General features: G+C 43.7%; 1 protein-coding gene across 2 annotated transcripts in view; it reads left to right on the top strand.

Annotated features, from left to right (window-relative positions):
* tbck (TBC1 domain containing kinase) overlaps positions 1-25,761 on the top strand; it is a 218,442-nt gene that overhangs the window by 77,307 nt on the left and 115,374 nt on the right. For both annotated transcript variants that reach the window (XM_078209219.1, XM_078209229.1), the window contains exon 20: positions 9,694-9,779. In XM_078209219.1, the coding sequence (XP_078065345.1) occupies positions 9,694-9,779 (86 nt within the window). The remainder of the gene's footprint in view (positions 1-9,693; positions 9,780-25,761) is intronic.

Raw genomic sequence — 25,761 nt, 5'->3', positions numbered from 1 at the left:
CTATACAGACAAAGCATACCATTCATAGAAAAGGAAAGGACAGAGAATGTAGTTTTACAGTCCTAGCTAGGGTGTAAAGAAAGATCAACTTAATGCGAGGTAGGTCCATTCGAAAGTCTGACAGCAGCAGGGAAGAAGCTGTTTTTGAGTCGGTTGGTACGTGACCTCAGACTTTTGTATCGTTTTCCCGACGGAAGAAGGTGGAAGAGAGAATGTCCGGGTTGCGTGGGGTCCTTGATTATGCTGGCTGCTTTTCCGAGGCAGTGTCAATGGATAGGAGGAAGGTTTGAGTGGTGGACTGGGCTTCGTTCACAACTCTTTGTAGTTTCTTGCCGTCTTGGACAGAGCAGGAGCCATACCAAGCTGTGATACATCCAGAAAGAATGCTTTTTATGGTGCGTCTGTGGAAGTCGGTCAGAATTGTGGCTGGCGCCAAATTTCCTTAGTCTCCTGAGAAAGAGAGACACACTTCTCATGCTTTGCAAACACTTTGTGTTTTATGCCCATACTACCCCTTACTGCAGACCTGGAGTTCTTGGTGGGGTGCAGCTTTATGACAGCAGTCATCATCCCTAAGAAGATGACATCTTTGTGTGGCTTGATAAGTGTAATGGGTTGTCGGACTGTGTGGGGCCTTCAAATCTGAGCCTGTCGCTCCCTTGATCTTGTATAAGTAGAGACCTTCAGCAGGCAGTCGAAGGTGGGAACCAGTCATCAATCTTTGGCTTCTTTATGGACCATGGGGATTCACTCCTCATCGAGTCAGCAACAATGCCAAGTGGTGCCCTGTACTTATCCACATTAAAACTTTTATTTAAGATGGATAGTAGAATTCTACAGTGCAGAAGGAGGCCATTCGGCCCATCAGGTCTGCACCGACCACATTCCCACCCAGGCCCTATCCCCATAACCTTATGCATTTACCTTAGCCAGTCCCCCTGACGCTAAGGGGCAATTTAGCATGGCCACTCCACCTAACTCCACATCTCTGGAGTGTGGGAGGAAACCGGAGCACCCGGAGGAAACCCACGCAGACCCGGAGGGAAGGTGCAAACTCCACACAGATAGTGACCTGAGGCCGGGAATCGAACCCTGGTCCCTGGCGTTGTGAGGGAGCAGAGTGCTAACCACTGTGGATATTTTGCATTCACGGAGTCTCCATCATGGGTGGTCTGATTACAAAACTGGAATTAATTTGCATGTCTTTCATCTACAGTAGAATGCAGTAATCACTTAACAGACCAAGGAACAGCTCGATTCTGTGAGATGCTGAGCTCATTTCACCCTGCTTAAACGAATATAGATCAGCAGAATTTAAAGGGGTCGGAAGGGCTCTGGGGCCAAGCGATGAGTTCGTACCATTGATTGTGGACCGTGTTAGCTTCTTCGAAGAATCTACAGAAATGAGAGTTCAGAGCAGCAAACCAATCCCTTGTGTATGAGAAACCGCCTTTGTTTTGTTTCTGTTTCTGTTCTTTGTTTGATTATTTTTATCACTTTCAGAGTCAAGGGTTCAGAATGTGAGCAATTGTACTTTTTTTAAAAAAAAGGACGGAGCTGTAGAGGAAGACTCGGGTTACTGAAGCCGTTTACTACAGCTGGCATCAAGCAGCAACTTGCATTGTCCAGCATGTGGTGCTGCTGATACACAGCAGCTGCAGGAAGCACCAAATGAAACAAAATACACCAGTGTACGGCTTTATGAACCTGTAGTTTGATCCGATTGATGGCTCGGCATCTCGTATAGCTGATTCACTACATTCTGCACACACTCCTTTCCTTTTCCCCTACGTACTCTATGAACAGTATGCTTTGTCTGTATAACGCGCAAGAAACAATACTTTTCACTGTATCCCAGTACATGTGACTAATAATAAATCAAATCGAAAGAGATTTGTGCCCCATGCATTGCTTTTCTAGTTTGCTTTCACTCTATTTTAATTTGAGTAACCTCCAGTTACTTTTACATTCTTTCGCTGTACCAAAACAAAACTGTCAACGTAACTTTGCACTGCATTACACAAGCCTCTGCTACGCTCTAATCTACCTGCTCAGGTTGCAGTAGCTGCAACATCGAATATACTAAGTAATAGACTGGAAATGTGCTGTGCTCGGAAACTTTGCCTGCAGATCTGTCGGTGCTGACGCTATTACTCCATAATTAGTTGGCTGCTGACATTTTTGTGTGGGGCGTGGAGATGGAATGATGGGGTCTTGTCAGGCCCAAGCTTGGTGACTGAAGAGCTTGAGGGACTGGTTGGGTCTGCTGTCTAGGTGCTGTGGAGTCTTTGAAAGGAGTTCAACTTTCATGTCATGTGTAGTGCTTGGACCCGTTTTGCTGCACCTTTTGAATATTGTCTTAAGCATTAATGCTTGAAATATTTTGAATACTGAATTCCTGTGTGATACACTCAGCCTGCATTTTGAGCATGTGTCGCCACACATCAGTTAAATTATCATTACAAAATAAATGGTTCAGTTTACTGAAATCAAGGTTGTGTATTCTATAAAATGGCTGTCTTTTGAAGTTTGTAGGTACATATAATAGTCAGTTATTACAGTTAATCATACCTTGATAGGTATCGTATTTCAGTTCAAATCTTGATCTTTTAATGTTTTATCAAGCCCTTGTGTTACATTTCCTGCAATCAATTCTTTTCTATGTCCAAAGATTGAGGTTTGATTGGAAGGGCCATGATCGATCATTTTCACACTTTTGTTTCTGCGCTATACCACGCTAATTACGTTTTAATCTTAAACCTCCTTCTTAGCTCCCCAATCCCACAAACACCTTTCCTAAAGTGAAGTATGAGGGAAGCATTTGGAAGGCTTCTCTCCCCAGGGAGAGGAGTTGTGGGAGGCTAGAGAGGAAATTGTGGGTCCCCTAGCCGAGATATTTGAATCATCGATAGTCACGGGTGAGGTGCCTGAAGATTGGAGAGTGGCAAATGTTGTGCCTTTGTTTAAAAAAGGCTGCAGGGAAAGGCCTGGGAACTACAGGCCAGTGAGCCTCACATCTGTGGTGGGTAAATTGTTGGAAGGTATTTTGAGAGACAGGGTCTACAGGCATTTAGAGATGCAAGGACTGATTAGGGACAGTCAACATGGCTTTGAGTGGAAAATCATGTCTCAATTTAATTGAATTTTATGAAGGGGGAACCAAGAAGGTAGATGAGGGCAGTGTAGTTGATGTTGTCTACATGGACTTTAGCAAGGCCTTTGACAAGGTACCACATGGTAGGTTGTTGCATAAAGTTAAACCTCATGGGATCCAGGGTGAGATATCTAAATGGATACAAAATTGGCTTCTTGACAGAAGCCAGAGGATGGTTGTAGAGAGTTGTTTTTCAAACTGGAGGCCTGTGACCTGCGGTGTGCCTCAGGGATCAGTGCTGGGCCCAATGTTATTTGTCATTTATATTAATGATTTGGATGAGAATATAGCGGGCATGGTTAGTAAGTTTGCAGATGTCACCAAGATTGGTGGCATAGTGGACAGTGAAGAAGGTTATCTCCAATTGCAACGGGATCTTGATCAATTGGGCCAGTGGGCTGACGAATGGCAGATGGAGTTTAATTTAGACAAATGCGAGGTGAAGATTGAACCAGAGCAGGACTTACTCAGTTAATGGTAGGGTGTTGGGGAGAGTTATAGAACAAAGAGGTCTAGGGGTACATGTTCATAGCTCCTTGAAAGTGGAGTCACAGGTGGACAGAGTGGTGAAGAAGGCATTCGGCATGCTTGGTTTCATCGGTCAGAACATTGAATACAGGAGTTGGGGTGTCTTGTTGAAGTTGTACAAGACATTGGTACGGCCACACTTGGAATACTGTGTGCAGTTCTGGTCACCCTATTATAGAAAGGATATTATTAAACTAGAAAGAGTGCAGAAAAGATTTACGAGGATGCTACTGGGACTTGATGGATTAAGTTATAAGGAGAGGCTGAATAGACTGGGACTTTTTTCTCTGGAGCGTAGGAGACTGAGGGGTGACCTTATAGAGGCCTATAAAATAATGAGGGGCATAGACAAGGTAGGTAGTCAATATCTTTTCCCAAAGGTAGGGGAGTCTAAAACTCAGCATAGGTTTAAGGTGAGAGGGGAGAGATACAAAAGTGTCCAGAGGGGCAATTCTTTCACACACAGGGTGGTGAGTGTCTGGAACAAGCTGCCAGAGGTAGTAGTAGAGGCGGGTACAATTTTATCTTTTAAAAAGCATTTAGACAGTTACATGGGTACGATGGGTATAGAGGGATACGGGCCAAATGCGGGCAATTGGGACTAGCTTAGGGGTTAAAAAAAAAAGGGCGACATGGACAAGTTGGGCCGAAGGGCCTGTTTCCATGCTGTAAACCTTTATGACTCTAGGTAGGGTCTCACTCAATATGAGCACAGATCCAAGGACTGGGCGCCTTTGAAGTTGGGAACATGGAAAACTCCCTGCTGGAGACGGTCTCTTTGAAAATTTACCCCCCCCAACTCTGGTAGTTTTTATTGGAGGGGTTATTGGTCCAGATTTTGTGATAGGACAGTCGCCTCTTATGTCTGTACTGGTGCAGTTAAACACGGAAATCAAGAATTGCATTGAACATATAGCACAGAAATGAGCCCTTCGGTCCAACAGTCCCTACCAGCATTTATGCTGCACCTGAACGTCCTCCCATCCTTCCTTCCGCTCATTCTTCCTCCGCCAAAGATGTGCAGGTAGGTGGATTGGCCATGCTAAATTGCCCCTTAGTGTCCAAAGATGTGTAGGTTAGATGGATTAGCCATGGGAAATGCGTGGGGTTACGGGGATAGGACGGGGGAAAGGACCTGGGTAAGATACTCTGCCAGTGCACATGCAATGGGCTGAATGGCCTCTTCTGCGCTGTAGGGATTCTATGATCTACTTGATTCGCACAACCTTCCCTTCCCTCCTCCCTCATATCTTATCTAGCTTCCTATTAAGTTTAAGTTTATTTCTTAATGTCACAAGTAGGCTTGCATTAACACTGCAATGAAGTTACTGTGAAAATTCCCCAGTCGCCACACTCCACCGCCTGTTCGGGTACACTGAGGGGGAATTTAGCATGGCCAATGCACCTAATCAGCACATCTTTCGGACTGTGGGAGGAAACAGAGCACCCGGAGGAAACCCACACAGACATGGGGAGAATGTGCAAACTCCACACAGACAGTGACTCGAGCTGTGCCGCCCTTAACTAGTCCCTGTGACAGCATATTCTCTTCACTTGCTGGAGAGAGAAGTTACTTCTGAATTTCCTGTTTGATTTCTTGGTGATTGTTATGTTGACGGCTGGTAGTTTTGCTCTTCCCCACAAGTAGAAATCCTATCTGTATGTCTACTCAATAAAAACCTTTCATAATTTGAAAGATATCTATCAGATCATCCCCTGCCTTCTCTTTTCAGGAGAAAGAGCCCCAGCCTGCTCATCCTTTCCTGATAGGTACAACTGCCTCTGGGGCGGCACAGTGGTTAGCACTGTTGCCTCACAGTGCCAGGGACCCAGGTTCAATTCCAGCCTTGGATGACTGTGTGGAGTTTGCACGGTCTCCCCGTGTCTGCGTGGGTTTCCTCCCACAGTCCAAATAAGTGTGGGCTAAGTGGATTGGCCATGCTAAATTGACCCTTAATGTCAAGGGGTCTAGCTAGGGTAAATAGGGTGGGTTTATGAGGATAGGGCCTGGGTGGGATTATGGTCGGTGCAGACTCGATGGGCTGAATGGCCGCCCTCTGCACTGTAGGGATTCTATTATCTTGCTTGCAAATCTATTTTGAACCCTTAGCAGTGCCTCTATATATTTTTAGATAATAAGACCATAACTGTTCATCGGGCGGCACGGTGGCAGAGTGCTGCCTCACAGCGCCAGGGACCCGGGTTCAATTCCGGCCTTGGGTCACTGTCTGTGTGGAGTTTGCACTTTCTCTCCGTGCCTGCATGGATTTCCTCCGGGTGCTCCGGTTCCTCCCACAGTCCAAAAGATGTGTAGGTTAGGTTGATTGGCTATGTTAAATTGACCCTAGTGTCAGGGGGATTAGCAGGGTAAATGTATGGGGTTATGGGAATAGGGCTTGTGTGGGATTGTGGTTGGTACAGACTCGAATGGCCTCCTTCTGTACTGTAGGGACTCTATAATAGTCCAAACGTAGTCTAACCAAGATTCAATGCAATTTTAGCCTAACCTCTCCGCTTTTTAAATCCTACCCCTCTATAAATAAACCCCAGTGAATCCTAATGGACTAGTACAATGTAACACCTTCTATCTGCTAATTAAGGAACTTTTGATTGCAGCCATAGTTCTATTCTACTCTTCTAGTCCTTCCCCCGACCCTGTCAACCATCTGATCCATAGTGGTGTTTTGGTGGGCATTCTGGCTGTCCTCACTTGTAGCGAGTACATTATACGTGGTTGACTGGACCAGTGTCTGCAGATCTTCCTTTCAACCACTCTTAAGGCCCTGTTACCTGGCTCCCTTACAGTCACAATTTCCCCTCTCTAAAGCTGCGTTTTCCTCTGTCGTGCGACTGTGTTTTGGACAAAACCATCCAAAAATTCCTCCACTTCCCTTGTGTTCCAGCATGAACTTGCAAATCAGCTCATTGACTCTTGAGCTGGAGTGACTCAAAGCAGAGCCATTTCCTGCAGATGTGGGAATTCTGGACAGTCTCACTGTCCCCCATGTCACAGGCTTGACTTGCAGCCTGTCTTCCATCTCACATCTTTTTTATCTATTTGTTTTTTGACAGCTGAATTAAAATTAAGTAGACAAATTTTGTTTTGGAGAACCAGAGGGCTTACTTTTTTCTCTCTCAATTTATTCACACTCCGAGTTCGCCATGACTCAGATCTTCTCTTACGTTGGTTTCACTGCCCGTGCTTTTTTAAAACCAGGTTTTATCTCTGCACTGCTTCTGTCTTCACTCTAATGTTACTGTTTCACTTCCTGCTTTATCTCGGCTCCTGCTCTTACCACATAAACCCACCTCGTACTCCCATGCCTGATCCCAAGTCCATTCTGATCTTTTTTTGCTGTCCAATTTCACCTGCTCTTTCATAGGCCTTCCTGCACTAAAACACCGCCAATAGATTCAGATTTCACTTCCGAGCAATGGCATCAAGTTGCTATACTTACCCAATAAACACACCCGAGAATATCAGGGCTGCTACATTCAGGCATCGGTGAAATTTTAGCAGCATGGTAAGTCTTAATTGCCAATTAACCTCTGAAAATTTTATTTTTCTAGTGAAGAAGTTTTTTTCCTCATCTCAGTCCTAAATGGCCAATTCCTCCTTCTGAGACTGTAATTCAAGATTTCCCAGTCAGGGAAATATCCTCGCAGCATCTACCTTGTGAAACCCTTAAGAATTTTATCTATTTCAATGAAAGCACCTCTCATTCTTTTAAACTCATAGGACTCGTCTACTCGATCTCTCCTCTACAGAAATACCCCTCATCTTGTTCTAGTGAACTTAGTTGTGCTCCTTTTAAGGCATGTATATTCTTCCTTGGATAAGGAGACCAAAACTGTACACTGTACTTCAGGTGTGATCTCAAGAATCCACATACAATTGCAGTAAGACTTTCTTTACTCTTATATTCTAATTCCTTAATAATGAAGGCTAACATGCCATTTGATTTCCCAATTGCTTGTTGTCCTGTATGCTAATGTTCTGTGATTTGTGGACAAGCTACCCAGGTCTCTTTAAAACTAACATTTCCCAGTCTCTCACCATGTAAAAAGTAATCTTTTTTAATTTTACCTACTGAAATGGATAACTTCACACTCCTCCATTTTATATTCCACATTCTTGCCCCCTCACTTAACTTGCTTGTATCCTTTTGCAGTTTCTTTGTGTCCTCCTCACAGCTCACTTTTCCACCTAACTTGTCAGCCACCCTGGATGCATTACACTCGCACCCAGGTCATAAATATGGATTGTAAATAACTGAGGATCAAGCACAGATCCTTGCAGTGCCCAACTAGTTGTGGCCTGCCAATCTGAAATGCGATTGTTTATTCCTACTCTGTTTTCTGTCTGCAACCAATTCATAACCCTTTCTAATCCCTATTCCAAGACGAGATTTTGCGTAATAACCTCTCATTGAATGCTTGTTGAACATCCAAGAAACACTGGTTCCCCTTATCCACCCTTCCAATTACCACCTCAAAAATAATCTCAAGCAGATTTGTTATGAATCCATGTTTACTCTGCTCAGTCATTTTCAGGTCCTGTTATCAGATCCCTAATAGTTGATTCCTTATTTTTCTTCCTACTGAAGTCAGGCAAACTGGCCTATATAATCCAGGGAATTTAGAATCTAGGAAATTGCATGGCAAGATTTGAACTTGCGTGTGTTTTTTGATTGAACATTCTGGATGAGGAGTCCAGTGACTTAACTGCTCAAACCCCCGTAGTGTTCTGTACATTTGTGCGACTTGCATATCGCAAACTCTCAGGATCCAGTCTGTTACTGAAGAATCTTTGTGTTTTTGGTCAGCTTTGTCCTGGATGTCTGCTGTGGTTTCAGATCACTGCAGAGATTATCCTGCAGAGACGTTTGCGCCAGAGCTATTGGGGAAGGAATATCTGCTTGGCGCACTCTCTTTGTATTGCATAGATGTTGATAAAGTAAACCTATGCTGGCGCATCAGATACAGCACCATCTGATCAGATCACAGGATGGAATTGAGATCAAAAGCAAAAATAGGTCTCTTATCAGCTTGGTGCCCGTATGGCACTGAGTGGATTGGAATTAATTGAGGCATTTAAAAATGTGATGTATAAGATAGTATCGCCAGGAATGTGGAACTGAATCCCATTTCCCCAGCACTTTCCCAATAATTTTCTCAATGTTTTTCTTTTTTCAAATGATCCTTAAAGCTGCAGTTTGTGCCTCGATCACTGGCAGTTGCGTTGCATTTCTTAATTCCCTTAAAACATAAAAACGTAAGAATAATTCTTCTGATATCTTCCTACATTATTTTTGAAGATTATCTTTGAAATTGTGCTCTTTAATTACTGAAGAAAGTAATATTATTTCCCTCGTCATCTTAGTAAAATCCTTCATCATTTTGAGTGCCTCAGTCAAATTTCCATTCACAACTAAAGCTTCCTGCTTTACAGGCAAATCTCTTTTGTTCCCTCCCCATGGCCTTGTCACCTTCTTAAAGCTGTTGCTTCACCGTTTGAGAGTTCAGAAATAGCAAGCTGGTGTACTGTTGCTGTGCAAATTGTCCCTTTCTGTCTGCACGACGTAAAAACTGGCACAAAGAAGCAGCTCGGGTCTTTTTCGAAAGTTCCGACATTAATTTGAGCGACAGCTTCTTGATGCACTGTCCATATGACAGCAACTGCAGTGCTTTTAGCCCACAAATCAAACAGTGTTGGCCACTGATGGCTTTCCCACACACACTTGCAGCGGAGTACCATTAGTGTATCATAAAGCTGTGGTATCGTCTCCTATGGTCTCATCAGGTTGGAGCTGTTGAAAAAGTGGTCCTTGTTAAATGAATCACATTAGGTAGTCTTTGTGTAACTACCCTGGAAACTGTGGCTGGGTGTGTCGTGTTTGTGTGATCTTGAGTTCCCTCCGTGTGACCGGTTATAAAAACAATCGGTATTATTTAAGGTTCTGTCTTTCATCAGATGCTTACATGATTAATAAATTTTCTCCTTGTTACAGAGTATCTGACAGTGTTTTCCCAGATGATTGCTTTCCATGACCCAGAGTTGAGTAACCATCTCAATGAGATTGGCTTCATTCCAGATGTAAGTACTAAGGGTACTTGTAAATTTTCCTCTTGAAGTTTCGACCTCCTCTAATGTGGTTTTAAAAAAACCCAGCAGATCTCAGATTTGTGTGGGGGTTACAAAGAGGGCAATGCTTGGAAGAAAAATGTCACTCTGCACTTGAGAGAGAATATTTTGACAGAGTTATTATTGCGTTTGTCTTTTCCCTAGATAATAAATGAAATAAGGTTGGACAGTCAAACACTAACAAGGGTGAATGTGAGTGCACATCATGAAACTGCCACATTGGAGGCCAGGACTGAGGGAACTCTGGTTTGAACATCATCTGGTTTAGTGCAGACGCCATTGTTATGTGTGGAACATATGAACATATGAGTTAGGAGTAGGCCATTCAGCCTCTCGAGCCTGCTCATGACTGATCTGATTGTGTTCCTTAGCTCCACATTCTGCCTACTCTTGATAACTTTTGACTGTTAATGAAGAATTCATCTACTTCTGCCTTAGGGTGGCATGGACCCGGGTTCAATTCCTGGCTTGGGTCACTGTGTGGAATTTGCACATTCTCCCCGTATCTGCATCGGATTCCTCCGGGTGCTCCGGTTTCCTCCCACAGTCTGAAAGACGTGCTAGTTAGGTGCACTGGTCATGCTAAATTCTCCCTCAGTGTACCTGAACAGGCGCCGGAGTGTGGTAACAAGGGGATTTTCACAGTAACTTCAGTAAGCCTACTTGTGACTAATAAATAAACTTTAAAAATATTCACTGACCCTGCTTTCACTCCTCTCTGGGGAAGGAGAAGTCTCACAATACCAGGTTAAAGTCCAACAGGTTTATTTGGAATCACGAGCTTTCAGAGCGCTGCTCCTTTATCAGGTGAGTGACAGGTGGGGTGAGCACTTCTTACTGTGCCCACCCCAGTCCAACGCCGGCACCTCCACCTCTCTGAGGAAGAGAGCTCCACAGATTCACAACCCTCTAAGGGAAAACATTTCTTTTCATCTCTGTCTTAAATGGGAGACCCTTTATTTTTAAACTGTGTCCTTATGCCATTGTAACCTTGTGATCACAGCTGGGAAGAACCTTCATTTGTAAAATAAAGTAAAGTTTATTTATTAGTCACAAGTAAGGCTTACTGCAATTAAGTTACTGTTAAATTCCCCGAGTCGCCACAGTCAGGCGCCTGTTTGGGCCGATGCAGCTAACCAGCACGTCTTTCTCAATGTGGGAGGAAACCGGAGCACCCGGAGGAAACTCATGCAGACACAGGGAGAACGTGCAAACTCCACACAGCCAGTGACCCAAGCCGGGATTCGAACCCGGGTCCCTGGCGCTGTGAAGCAGCAGTGCTAACCACTGTGCTACCATGCCGCCCCATGTAGCATCTTCCCACCTCCCTGGGATCTCCCCAAAGTGCAGCACAGCCAATTCATTACTTCCTGAAGTACGATCACTGTTATTTCTGTAGGCAGGTGCACTACTCGGTATGCATGCAGCTCAGTCCCACAGACAACAGAATGGAGGAATGACCAGCTCATCTGCTTTGGGTTGTCGGTTGAGGGAGAATGTTAGATATGAACCCCCGATCTCAGAATGGTGCCATGCACCTGCAGAAGTTTAATGTCTCTTCTGAGAAATGGCACGTGTGGAAATGTAATTCTCTCACTGAAGTGCAGCTCTGGATTGTGTGCTCTTTTCCTGAAGTGGAACTTGTACCCCCACGACTCACAACGTTATGACTTAGAGACGGGAGTGCTGGAGTGTGGCTTGTAAAGCTGGGGAAAGTTGACCCAAACAACTGCCATGTAACTCCCAGCAGTCAGCTCAAGAGTAAAGGCATTGTGTGGAAAGACCTGCATTTGGGTATTGGCAGAGATGCCATTCTCACCATTGTGAAATCTGAATGTAATTTGTATGTTTTTACCTAGACGGGTTAGAAACTTGAAAAATAAATATAAAACTTTTCTTTTTAAAATTTGAAAGTCCTTTTCAGCTTCTGCGTTATACAAAATGGAGACATTAATTATTCAAGCCTTCAGTTAATGTCTCAGTAGCACAGTAAACCTCAGAATAGGGGCGGCACGGTGGCACAGTGGTTAACACGGCTGCCTCACAGCGCCAGGGACCCGGGTTCAATTCCCGGCTTGGGTCACTGTCTGTGTGGAGTCTGCACATTCTCCCCATGTCAGCGTGGGTTTCCTCCAGATGCTCCGGTTTCCTCCCACAGTCCAAAAGACGTGCTGGTTAGGTGCATTGGCTAAATTCTCCCTCGGTGTACCCGAACAGGAGCCAGAGTATGGTGACTAAGTGATTTTCACAGTGACTTCATTGCAGTGTTAGTGTACTACTTGTGACTAATAAATAAACTTTAAAAAACTCAGCCAGTGATCCCACTCTGCTGAATCTAAGTGATAGTTTGAAGACCCCACAGCACTATTCAAAGAAAATAAATTATTCGACTTTCTCAGCCGACATTCCTGCTTCAAGTTAAACCTAAACATACCAAATGGCCACTCTTCAAAACTGACGTATTTACGTCACGTTTTGGATTTGTGTATGGTAGCAGTTTTCTTTTGCTTTTTGATCATGGAGGGCAGACACTGCTTTAGCCGAGCAGCAGTATTCAAGGGCTAACGTAGACAGAGTATATTTTACGCTTCAGGTATCTGCCCTGGTTTAGTATGTTCCTACTCCCCGTGATCTCTGCCTCAAAAACATCAACTTGCCAGCATTGAAAAGGCAATAGCTGCTGAAGTCAAACAGCATTAAAACATAAGTTTGCTCTATGTGTGAGCCATGGATTGTTACTCATTCCACTGTGTCTGCCATGTGACTCCCAGCAGTCGCCTCAAGTGTAAAAGGCATTGTGTGGAAAGCCCTGCGTTTGGGTATTGGCAGAGATACCATTCTCACCATTGTGAAATCTGAATGTAACTCGTCTGTTTTTGCTCAGACGGGTTGGAAACTTGAAAAGAAAATATAAAAATGCCTCATTCTCACGCCCCTCGCAATTTCAAAAGCCTGTCGTTCCTCTACACAAAATAATTTTCACGTTCATGTGAAAGACAGATGCAAACAAATTTGGACTTGGGTGTAAAACTGCATGGAATTGACACAGCTTGTCTGCTTACCATCCAGATACTGGTGAGCAGTGAAGCATTGGAGGTGTCCTGTGTTTGAGAAATCGAGCTCAGCGGGGAGTCGACGCTTTTTGAAGGGGTGGCCCCCCAGCACCACCATTCTCCCTACACCAACAGCCCCCAACAAGGTGTCAACTTTGGTTCAGTGGTAACATTCTTGCCTCCAAGTTAGACAAGCTGTATTCCAGAGAATTGAATATGTAAATCAGGATAACACTCCAGTCACTATCAGCAGCTCCATTTGTCAGAGGAGATCATAAACTGAGGCCCCATCTTCACTTTCAGAAGGATGCATGGCTGTACTTTGAAGGGGGGAAAAAAGGGACAAATCTCTTCAGATCCTGATCAATATTTATCCCTCAACTAATATCACTCAGACAGATTAATAGTCATTAACACATTGCTGTATGTAAGTTGGCTGCTATTTCTTTTCACAGTAGAACAATTATACACTTATAGAATTATAGAATCTACAGTGCAGAAGGAAGCCATTTGGCCCATCGAGCCTGCACCGACAACAATCCCACCTAGGTCCTATCCTCGTAACCCACCTATTTACCCTCCTAGACCCCCTGACACTAAGGGGCAATATATCAACCTAACCCACATATTTTTGGAGTGTGGGAAGAAATTGGTGCACCCAGAGGAAACCCATGCAGATACAGGGAGAACGCGCAGACTCCACACAGAGTGACCCAAGGCCGGAATCAAACCCAGGTCCCTGGCATTGTGAGGCAGCAGTGCTTGCCACTGTGCCGCCCCATACTTCAAAAGTATGCCATTAGTTTCCAGTACTTTGGCAATCCTCAGATTTTGAAAGACACTGTGCAAGTACAAGTTTATGCTTTCCTTTTCCTTCCTTAATTATTGAATCGTGGACGAGTACAACACAGAATGAAACCATTCGGCCCATCAAGGCTGTGCCAACTCGAGCGACCGAGTTAGTCCCAGTTCCCTGTTCTTCTTATTGCTGCACATTTTTCTCCTCCAGTATTTATCCAATTCCCGTCTGAAGGCTGCTATTCAATCTACATCCACCAGTCTGAATCACAAATCAGGATATTACTTACAGCAAAAATGGCTGGAGCAATGTATCCTGGATTAGCATTGCGAGTTTTGTGACTAGTTACAGTGGCCGCATGAGTCCAGAAGTTAGATATGATAAGCTAAATAAGCAAAAAAATTACATATTTCCCCTAAGAGGTGAGAATGTTTAGCTGGTCCTAAATTGGGTGGAGGGGGTAGTGGAAAAGTGGTGCTCTGTGGCTGACGGCAGCAGTCCCTTCTGAGCAGTTTACTGTTCCCACATTGGATAAATGGATGAATGAAGGTGATCTCTGTGGCTGGAGGTGTTAGTTTCTTCTGCCCTCGGTTTTCTGAAGTTAGTGTTAGACTGAAGCCAACATGGATCACTTCCAGACACTCTTTGCTGTCTGAAGTGATTTTTCTTTTTTCTCCTCTCCCTCGAGTCTCCTTAACCTTTGCTCTGATACTTTGTTTAGGTACGGGTCATGACATTCCATTTTATCAGCTTTAGGGATGTTTTGTTATAGTGCCTGTGCATGTCCTTGGCAGAGATAACGCCATATCCTGTGTGTGTCAGCCAGCACGCTGCTAGGAAAACTTTCTTCATATGAGAAAGAGAGACAGAGAGTTGACTCTGTAATATTCAATACATTTCTTAAGGGTTTATTGAACAGCAGCTTCTTACAGATCTCCCCACCTGTAGAAGGAAATAATCAGGCAGCATGGTGGTGCAGTGGTTAGCATTGCTGCCTCACAGCGCCAGGGACTCCGGTTCAATTTTTAAAAATTCATTTGTGGGATATGGGCTGGCCAGCATTTATTGCCCTTCCCTAGTTGCCCTTGTTCAGAGGGCAGTTGAGAGTCAACCACATTGCGGTGGCTCTGGAGTCACATGTAGACCAGACCAGGTAAGGACGGCAGGTTTCCTTCCCTAAAGGACATTAGTGAACCAGATGGGTTTTTCCGACAATTGACGATGGTTTCATGGTCATCAGTAGATTCTTCTTTCCAGATATTTTTTATTGAATTCAAATTCCACCAACTGCCATGGCAGGATTCGAACCTGGGTCCCCAGAACGTTAGCTGAGTTTCTGGATTAGTAGTCTAGTGATAGCATCACGAGGCCATTGCCTTCCGGCCTTGGATGACTGCGTGGAGTTTGCACATTCTCCCCGTGTCTGTGAGGGTTTTCTCCAGGTGCTCCGGTTTCCTCCCTCAGCCCCAAGATGTGCAGGTTAGGTGGATTGGTCATGGTAAGTGGGATTCTAGGAGATTTACAGGGGATTACAGGGATAGGGTGGGGGAAAGGGCTTGAGTAAGGTATTCTGTCAGAGAGAGCTGGTGCAGACTCGATGGGCCGAATGACCACCTTCTGCACTGTAGGAATTCTATGCAACCCTATTAACGTAAGCTACAAATTTATTTCCCAAATTTCTTGACTAAACACCATTGATCACAGTAAATCTCCTAGAATTATCAGAATCATCAACATAAATGCTTAGGCTGCCAGCAAGATTCACCCTCCCCACCTGTAGAACATCCCATAAAATTCCTGGGACGCCCCCTCCATCTTCCTCGACAGTGGCCACCGGGCCACTATCTGGATTACTGCGCACAGTTTTGGTCCCTTACTTAGTAAATGCACTCGAAACAATTCAGAGAAAGTTCACTCAATTGATTCCAGGGAGGAAAGACTTGCCTCATGAAGAGAGGTTGAGCGGGTTTGGCCTATACTCACTAGAGTTTAGAAGAATGAGAGGAGATCTAATTGCAGTGTACAAGGTGCTAAAGGGGATTGGCAGGGTAGACGTAGAGCGGATGTTTCTCCTTCCTCAACATTGAGGCGCAAGAGGCCATATTTTTAGGCTAAGGGATGGCAGATTTAAAACCGAAATGAGGAGGAATTACTTCACTCAAAGGGTGGCGAATCTGTGGAATTCTCTACCCCAGAGTGCAGTTGACACCGGAACGCTAAACCAATTTAAGGAGATAGATCGGCTTTTAATTAGTAGTGGGATGGAAGGAGTGGGCAGGAAGGTGGAGACAAAGTCGACATGAGAGCAGCGTGATCCTATCGAATGGTGGAACAGGCTCTTATTACCTTATTTAAGTTTAATAAATACTTGCGTTCAACCCATTTCTCCCCCTCAAACTGAATGTAAAATTCAATCATATATGATCACTGCTACAGAGTGGCACCTTTCACTGAGGTCATTAATTAATCTCATCTCATTGCACAATACCAAATCCAATGTAGGCTGCTCCCCGCTGACTCCAGATTGTGCTGATCTAAGAAATTATCCAAAAACATTTTATGAATTTGTCATCTCCGCTACCTTTTGCCATCTGGTTGTTCCAGTCTATATATGATTAAAATTCCCCATGATAATCACCATATTTTATGGACAAGCCCCCACTATTCCTTCTCTGATACCCGCCTATACCACGTGATTACTTTTCATCTGAGTAACTTCTGGCTTTTATCACTCCTCATCTCTACCTAAACTATTTCTATATCCTGGTTTCCTGAATTTAGGTCATCCCTCTGGAGATTTTGTTCTTTTATTATTTTTGTAACCTCTAGCCTTTTCTGTTGGTTTAGATTTGTACTCTATCCCTTCCTGTCATCATCTGTTTTTCATTTCCCGTGTTAATACCTTCCTCTCTACCTTGCCTCTACGCTTTTATATACCACATCTGCCCACATTTGATCCTTTGCCCCCATTATTTAGTTCAAACCCTTCTTACTTCCCGAGTTATGTAATTCACAAGAGCTCTCATTCCAGTGTGATTCAGGTGTAGGTCACCCTAATGGTACAGCCCCCGTTTTTCCAATACTGGTGCCAGTTCCCCTCGAACCAGAACCCATTTCTCCCACACCAGTTTTTGAGCCACACATTCATCTCTCTAATCTTATTTGTCTATGCCAATTTGTATGTGGCTCAGATAATAATCTCTGGATTATTACCTTTGATGTTCTGCTTCTTATTTTGGTACCTAGTAGCTCCTCATTCTTACTATGGAGACCTCTTTCCTTGTCCTGCTTATGTTGTTGGTACCTACATGGACCATGACAACTAGATCCTTCCACTACAAGGTCCTCCCTGAACAGATGTCCCGAACCCTGGCAGCTGGCAGGCAATACAGCCTTCCGAACTCTCATTCTTGGCTGCAGAGAACAATGACAATCCCCGTCTGTACCATCCCTACTGCCACTACATTCCTTTATGCTCCTCTGGCTTGAACGACTTCCTGTACCATGGTGCTATGGCCGGTCTGCTCATCCACCTTGCAGTCCTCACTTTCATCCACACAAGTTATGAGCACCTCAAGCCTGTTTGACAATTGCAAAGTGTGAGCCTCCTTCGCTCCTGTCTGCTCAGTCCCTTTACCTGCCTCATTCACAATCAGATCCCCCTGACCCTCACTGCTGACCAGGAACAGATGATCTTATTCTAAGAAGCATAACCATCTTCTGGAATAAAATGGTCAGGTATTTCTCCTCTCCCTTATGTTGCACAGTTTTTTTTTATTCATTCGTGGGACATGGGTGTCGCTGGCTGGCCAGCATTTATTGCCCACCCCTAGTTGCTCTTGGAGGGCAGTTGAGAGTCAACCATATTACTGTGGCTCTGGAGTCACATGTAGGTCAGACCAGGTAAGGATGGCAGATTTCCTTCCCTAAAGGACATTAGTGAACCAGATGGGTTTTTCCAACAATCGGCAATGGTTTCATGGTCATCAGTAGATTCTTAATTCCAGATATCTGATATTGAATTCAAATTTCACCAACTGCCATGGTGGGATTTGAACCCGGGTCCCCACAAGATTATCTGAGTTTCTAGATTAATGGTCTAGTCATCGCCTCCTAGTGGTATCATTGCCTGCACTTCCACTTCCAGATCAATAACCCTGCTCTGGAATTCCACCAGTTATTTGCACTTGCTGCAAATGTGTTTGTCCTGGTTCATCTTGGCATCCAAAAGGTCCCACATTCCACAGCTGCAACACAACACCTGTCCTCTGTGTTCCTGATGTTATTTATTTAATTTTATTACTGAATCAACTTAGAATCATTCCCATGTATACTAGAATATACTGTGCTTATTAAATGTTAATACTACCTACAACCAACAATCATAGCTTTCTTAATTACACAGATATCATAGAATCATAGAATCCCTACAGTGCAGAAGGAGGCCATTTGGCCCATCGAGCCTGCATCAACCACAATCCCACCCAGGCCCTATTCCCGCTCAGTTACCCTGCTAATCCCACTAACCTATCACATCCCGGACACTAAGGGTTAATTTAGCATGTCCAATCAACCTAACCCGCGCATCTTTGGACAGTGGGAGGAAACCGGAGGAAACCCACGCAGACATGGGAAGAACGTGCAAACTCCACACAGACAGTGACCCGAGGCTGGAATCGAACCCAGGTCCCTGGCACTTTGAGGCAGCAGTGCTAACCACTGTGCCACCGTGCTGCCATAGGTATCTGTTATAGGTATTTATTTTAGTTAGTGCATCATTTGAATATGTGACTGAGGCTATATGCAAAGTTAAGATCAAGACCTTTGTTTCCATCTCATTTATTATCAGGTGATAAATCTCATTTATTACCATGTGATAAATCTAACGCAAAAGTATACATGTTCAGAAAAATTGTGATTTTGCAGTAAAACTGATTGGCACCCAAACGTGTATGAAAAATAGCAGCAGTGCGAAGGTTAACATTGGAATTTGGGGAACTCTGAAACATTTACAGTCGAAACACCGACTGTAATCGAAGTTGAACCTTCGAGTCAACTTCGGAAGTTGACTCGAAGGTTCTAAGGAAGACAAATCAGACAAAAAGACAAGTTTAAAAAAGAAACATTAAAACCGTCCTATAGTTTCAGATATATCTGATACCTCCAGAGGGAGAAGATGTAGCAATGAGGAATTTAGGAAGTGAGGAGTCACTGAGGTGGAGGAAACATAAAATCTGCGAGTTACGCAAAAGGGACAACGCATCATTTGGGTGGAGATTCGCGATGTTTGGGGTTGCACATCGCAGATGCAAACAGCTAACGTAGGCCGCAATAACATTAAACCGAAGGCAGGAAGATCTGCACCAGCATCAGAAAATTTTGCACTAATAATTTCTGGCACCACTTCAAATCTGTCAAAATTCATTCTTGTTTCTTTGGCTTTGTGTAACTTGATCGTAAGCCAAAGAAACCGCAAACCAAACACAGACCAATGATTTCACACTTAAGTTTGTGGAGTAGACTGCCAACTAGTTCTGTGAACACTGACATAGTTGAAACATTGAACAAATTCTCTATTCAAAATCAGGATAGCTGATATTTGTAGTTCTAACACTTGGAAATAGATGAGTGATTATGGGGCAAGGGAATTATGAACTAGTTACTGAGGAAAATGTTAAAGGTTTCCAGTGTCACCATTTATTAAGACCAAAGAAATCACTAGTCAACATTATTTTTTTTCTTTTTTCGAAGTGGTAAGTCATTCATCAGGAGCCTTTTTACAAAAAGACAGCCATTCAATTAATGGCATTCAATTCAACTTTCGGCAAGCATTTGATAAAGTTCCACATGAGCTTTTTCATGTAGAATGAAGCTATTATAACTCATTTGCACTAGAATTGCTTTTTGAGTGTCGTGGCTATTATTATCCACTGAATTGAAAGTGATTACTGAACAGAAAGTCGCAATGGTATTAAGGGGAAGAAGCCAATATCTGCCAGGGGGACTTCTGGAATCTGTTCTGGTTCATCTGTTTACCGCTATGTCACCATCTCCCCCTGTGTGATGTCCAAAGGCCCAGGCTAATTCTCTGGTGGCATAGGTTCAAATCCCACCGTAGTGTTTCTTCAGAAGGAACTCTTCAAATGCAGACAAAAAATAACACAACTTACTCCAACTTAAAAATCAAAGAAAGGGTTTAATAGAGAAACATCATGACTCTAAACTTGGGGCCTCGCCCTGGGCTAATCCTAGTTCCCCATAATTCCCAACAGGTTCTTAGTTATAGTGAGTCAGCTGGTCAGCTGACCATCACATCGTACTGTAATTGGTTCCATGGTTTATTTGGTCAGCTGACTCTTACAGCTTGTTATCATTGGTCACATTACATCCGATGCAAAGTTGTCACCGGTTACGTTCTAACACCTGGCAGCTGGTGAAATTTAAATTCAATTAATAAATCTGGAATATAAAGCTAATTTCAGTAATGGTGTCTGTGACAACCTTCATGATTGTTGTAAAAACCCATCATGTTCACTAACAACCTTTAGGGAAGGAAATCTGCCATCCTTACCCAGTCTGGCCTACAAGTGACTCCAGGCCCTCCGACTCTTAACTGCCGTCTGAAATGGCCCACTCCATTCAAGGGCAATTAGGGGTGAGCAGCAAATGCTGGCCTTGCCAACAACGCCCACATCCCGTGAAAAAAATAAACTTGAAGGCTGGTGTTGGGAATTTGCTTTCAGTAGTGAAAAATTTGTTGATTGCATCAAGCTATGGAGCCAATATTATGGAGATTGTGATGAGTCTCAGAAATAGTGATGTGATGAGCTGAGGAATTGAAGAAGGATTTTTACTGTGGATAAACATGAAGCGATGATGACTGGATTGGAATGCTAAATGTGCAATCTAAGTCATTTTGTGCAGAGATTACTTTTTTAGTAAAATGAGTGATCTTAATGTTTATATTTCATGAATATTTAAGGCCGCATTTGTAATGTTTTATTTGAAGAGTTTTGCACATACTGTACGCAAAAGGTCTTGATTTCTTGAAATGAACTCCAAGAAGAGCAAGAAAGATAATTTTATCTTCCAGGATTTTTAAAGTCCTGATGAAGCTTGATTATTTTTACTGGAGGCAAAGACAAGTTGATCGAGGTTATGATTCACTGCTGAAGTACGGCAAATGTAAAGGAAGATTCGGGCCAGAGAGCATAATCTTAGAATAAGCTGTCACCCATTTAAGACAGATGAGGAGGAATTTCTTCTCCGAGGGTAGTGAGTCTGTGGAATTCTTTACCACAGAGTGCTGGCGAGGCTGGGTCGTTAAGTATGTTCAAGGCTGAGATAGGATTTTAATCAGTAAGGGAATCAAGGATACACAGGAAAGTGAAGTTGGGGATTATCATATCCAGTTTGTCATGACCTAATTGAGTGGTGGAGCAGACGCGATGGGCTGAATGGCCTACTTCTGCTGCTGCGTAAAACGGCAAATTCAGTTTCCCGGAGGTAAGATTACAAGATTAAGGAGGCATGACCGATCAGATGAGATAAACCTCCCCGTTTTCCTGCTCAAAAATGGATTTGTGGAATGGACTCCAGCGAGAGTGGTTACTGCCAAGTTGACTTAATCTTTTGATAAGGTGGGTGTTAATCAGTTTAACAATGAGATGGAAGCTAACAATGATACAGAGATGTTCCTGACATACTCTGTAGAAAGCATAGTTGCAAGCATAAAAATGTTGTTCGTGCAGCCCTGTGGGTCAAATTTAAGAATGCAGTTTATAACATTGGATTACTATCCTGGAGTTTTCACTCAATTGCCTTTGGGAGGGAGATAGGGTGACATTTCATAGACACTTTTCTTTCTGGTAGACTTAGCCCTGGATGTTGAAGTCAAGAGGGATGTACTCAGTTGCCTTTCCTCATTTCAGTATCCAGCAGGTAGTGTTAGTTGTTGCCCAATAATTCTTGGTGGGAGTGAAATTTTATCACCTCATCTGAATGGTATTTTGGTCTGAAAATCATCTCTTTTCACGATGGACATGTTTTGAATGATAAATGACACAACAGATCAAATAAGAGGAAATAGATAAGGTTAGGCGAGGATAACTTGGGGAGAAACTTAGGCTTGGGGGAAGCAGCAAACGACCAGGGTTTCAAAGGAGAGGCAAGAAACATTGAAAAGAAAGGAAAGGTACTCGAGGTATAGGGAGAGAGTCCACAATGTGAACTGGCCATAAAGTGATTCCATCCCATAGGATCAAACCTGAGATCGGATGTAATGCCTGTTCTTGTCAGCTTAGATCTCGTGGCCAGATTTCTCTGACCTCGCCCGCAGCTGGGATTCTCCAGTCCCACTGCAGTGAATGGAGTTTAGACTGAGTGCCAAATTCTCCATTCTTGCTGGTAGCCGTGGTGGGATGAATGAGATTGGAGAATTCCAGCCAGTATGTCTCTTGTGGGACCATGTGGGATTGAAATTGAATTGGTTTTTGGAGCAAGCTATGAGATGGATTAGCTTGCCCCGTCCACTCCGCCTATTGGCTCTGAGAAAGGAATAAAATTTAAGCAAATCAGATTCCACCACAGTGATATAAAAGCAAAACAAATGCTGGATAAACTCAGCAGGTCTGGCAGCGCCTGTGAAGAGAGAAACAGAGTTAACGTTTCCAGTCCATATGATTCTTCCTCAGAGTTGAACTAACTTTATTTTCAGGAGCATTTTGCTTTCGCCACAGTGATTGTTTTAGGCCAGAAAGGTGGTGGAATGTTGAGTCAAGCATGGAACTCTGATAGGTCAAAAGAGTTAGACATTGTGAGAAGGTGGCACCGTGGTTAGCACTGCCACCTCACAGCGTCAGGGAGCAGGAGCCGATTCCCGGCTGGGGTCACTGAATGTGTGGAGTTTGCACGTTCCCCACGTGTCTGCATGGGTTTCCTCCGGATGCCCCGGTTTCCTCCCACAGTCCGAAAGACGTGCTGATTAGGTGCATTGGCCGTGCTAAATTCTCCCTCAGTGTACCTGAACAGGTGCCGGAGTGTGGCAACTGGGGGATTTTCACAGTGACTTCATTGCAGTTTTAATGTAAGCCTACTTGTGATACATAAACTTTAACTTTTAAACTTCAAATGGAAAAGAGTATCAGGTATAACGAGGGATCCATTCCTGGGTATGTGATCCAATGTTGTCAGTTTAATCTAATAGCTATATGGGCCTCTGTTGACACTGACCAAAAGTATGTTTGATGCTGCCATTGGATACAAAGTGAGAAAGTTGGGAATGTTTACCTTCACCGTGATGGGTTCAAATCCATACACACCATAAAGCTAACTTTCACCACTTTTCTACTTACAGGAGAATAATAACATCTCATCCAAAAGATGGCCCCTCCAACATGTAACATTTCTTTGTTACTGCACTGGAGAAGCAGCCTAGATTGTATTCTCAAGTCTCCAGAGTGGGCCTTGAACCCATGACCTTTATCTTAGAGGCAAGAATGTGTACGAGGCCAAACAGTGATTAAAAAAGTAACCAACATAAAAGCTTACTAATGCACTCTATGTTTTAACCAACTTTATCTTGCAACTAAAGACATTTTAAAGCCATTATAAGTTTGGTGACTAAAAGCTGATGAAATTTCCACATAAGAAACCCCCTGTGATAATAACAGACCAAACCTTCTGTTCAATGGTATTAGCTTTTAAGCAAGCAAACAACATTCTGTACATAAAGAAAGCAGCACACCCAGAAGATTGTTTCTACCTCGTAGAAAGATATTCATGTGCGCTTCCTGTGATGGCCAACTCTGCAAAGTTCTAAAGTTGATGCTGAAGTACTAATCCTATTTCAGCAAAACTAGGCTCATCTTTCATCAGGGAAGCTTGAACTACTGCTGTTAAAATGTTTGCACATGCTGGTTTCATCCCAGTTACCTTGGGTTGTCTCTTTCTTTCTGTGAGACTACATTTGTGTCTGTCTAACTTTTCCTTGTATTAGCAGCCGAGGTAATGCAAGGGGGAAGAAGATACCTGTGGCCCTAAAGCATGAGAGTAATTTCCGGACAAGTGACTTTTTCTCCATAACCTTTTATTTATTGAAATGGGTCTTTGGTGAAATGTTAGTAAGAAGTCTCCGTTCTATCTAAAATAAAGCAAAATACTACGGATGCTGGAATCTGAAACTGAAACAGAAAATGCTGGCAAGTCTCAGCGGGTCTGACCGTATTTGTGGAGAGAGAATAGAGCCAATGTTTCGAGTCTGGATGATCCTTCGTCAGAGCTCAACTCCTGACTCGAAATGTTGGTGAGAGGCCCAAGATTCGGCAGGTCTTGGAGATGCCAGCCACAGAGTTGAAGATGAAGGTTAGTTTAGGTTAATTACATGAATTTTGAATCACTTTGAATCTTTTCTCACGGCACACTGGTTGGGGAACCACTGACTTTTGAAGTACTGTCACTGTTTGTGATGCAGGAAAGATGGTAACAAATTTGCTCACAGCAAGGTCCCACAAACAACAATGTGATAACCAGTGGGGGGCACAGTGGTTAGCACTGCTGCCTTGCAGCCCCAGGGACCCGGGTTTGATCCCAGTCTTGGGTGACCGTCTGTGTGGAGTTTGCATGTTCTCCCTGGCTCTCCGTGCGTTTCTTTCAAGGATTCCGGTTTCCCCTCTCAGTCCAAATATTTTCAGGTTAGGTGGATTGACCACTGGTTATTATCATATTGTTGTTTGTGGGACCCTGCTGTGAGCAAATTTGAATCATCGATAGTCACAGGTGAGGTGCCTGAAGATTGGAGAGTGGCAAATGTTGTGCCTTTGTTTAAAAAGGGCTGCAGGGAAAGGCCTGGGAACTACAGGTCAGTGAGCCTCACATCTGTGGTGGGTAAATTGTTGGAAGGTATTTTGAGAGACAGGATCTGCAGGCATTTAGAGATGCAAGGACTGATAGGGACAGTCAGCATGGCTTTGTGAGTGGAAAATCATGTCTCTCAAATTTAATTGAGTTCTTTGAAGGGGTAATCAAGGAGGTAGATGAGGGCAGTGCAGTTGATGTTGTCTACATGGACTTTAGCAAGGCCTTTGACAAGGTACCGCATGGTAGGTTGTTGCATAAAGTTAAATCTCACGGGATCCAGGGTGAGGTATCTAAATGGATACAAAATTGGCTTCTTGACAGAAACCAGAGGGTGGTTATAGAGAGTTGTTTTTCAAACTGGAGGCCTGTGACCAGCGGTGTGCCTCAAGGATCAGTGCTGGGCCCACTGTTATTTGTCATTTATATTAATGATTTGGATGAGAATATAGGGGGCATGGTTAGTAAGTTTGCAGATGACACCAAAACTGGTAGCATAGTGGACAGTGAAGAAAGTTATCTCCAATTGCAACGGGATCTTGATCAATTGGGCCAGTGGGCTGACGAATGGCAGATGGAGTTTAATTTAGACAAATGCGAGGTGATGCATTTTGGTAGATTGAACCAGAGCAGGACTTACTCAGTTAATGGTAGGGTGTTGGGGAGAGTTACAGAACAAAGAGATCTAGGGGTACATGTTCATAGCTCCTTGAAAGTGGAGGCACAGGTGGACAGAGTGGTGAAGAAGACATTCGACATGCTTGATTTCATCGGTCAGAACATTGAATACAGAAGTTGGGATGCCCTGTTGAAGTTGTACAAGACATTGTTAAGGCCACACTATGAATACTACGTGCAATTCTGGTCACCCTATTATAGAAAGGATATTATTAAACTAGAAAGAGTGCAGAAAAGATTTACGAGGATGCTACCGGGACTTGATGGATTGAGTTACAAGGAGAGGCTGATTAGACTGGGACTTTTTTCTCTGGAGCGTAGGAGGCTGAGGGGTGACCTTATAGAGGCCTATAAAATAATGAGGGGCATAGACAAGGTAGATAGTCAATATCTTTTCCCAAAGGTAGGGGAGTCTAAAACTAGAGGGCATAGGTTTAAGGTGAGAGGGGAGAGATACAAAAGTGTCCAGAGGGGCAATTTTTTCTCACACAGGGTGGTGAGTGTCTGGAACAAGCTGCCAGAGGTAGTAGTAGAGGCGGGTACAATGTTA

Source organism: Mustelus asterias, chromosome 1 (genome assembly GCF_964213995.1).
Source record: "Mustelus asterias chromosome 1, sMusAst1.hap1.1, whole genome shotgun sequence".
In the NCBI taxonomy this organism is placed as follows: domain Eukaryota; kingdom Metazoa; phylum Chordata; class Chondrichthyes; order Carcharhiniformes; family Triakidae; genus Mustelus; species Mustelus asterias.
This window is presented reverse-complemented; position numbering and strand designations above follow the sequence as displayed.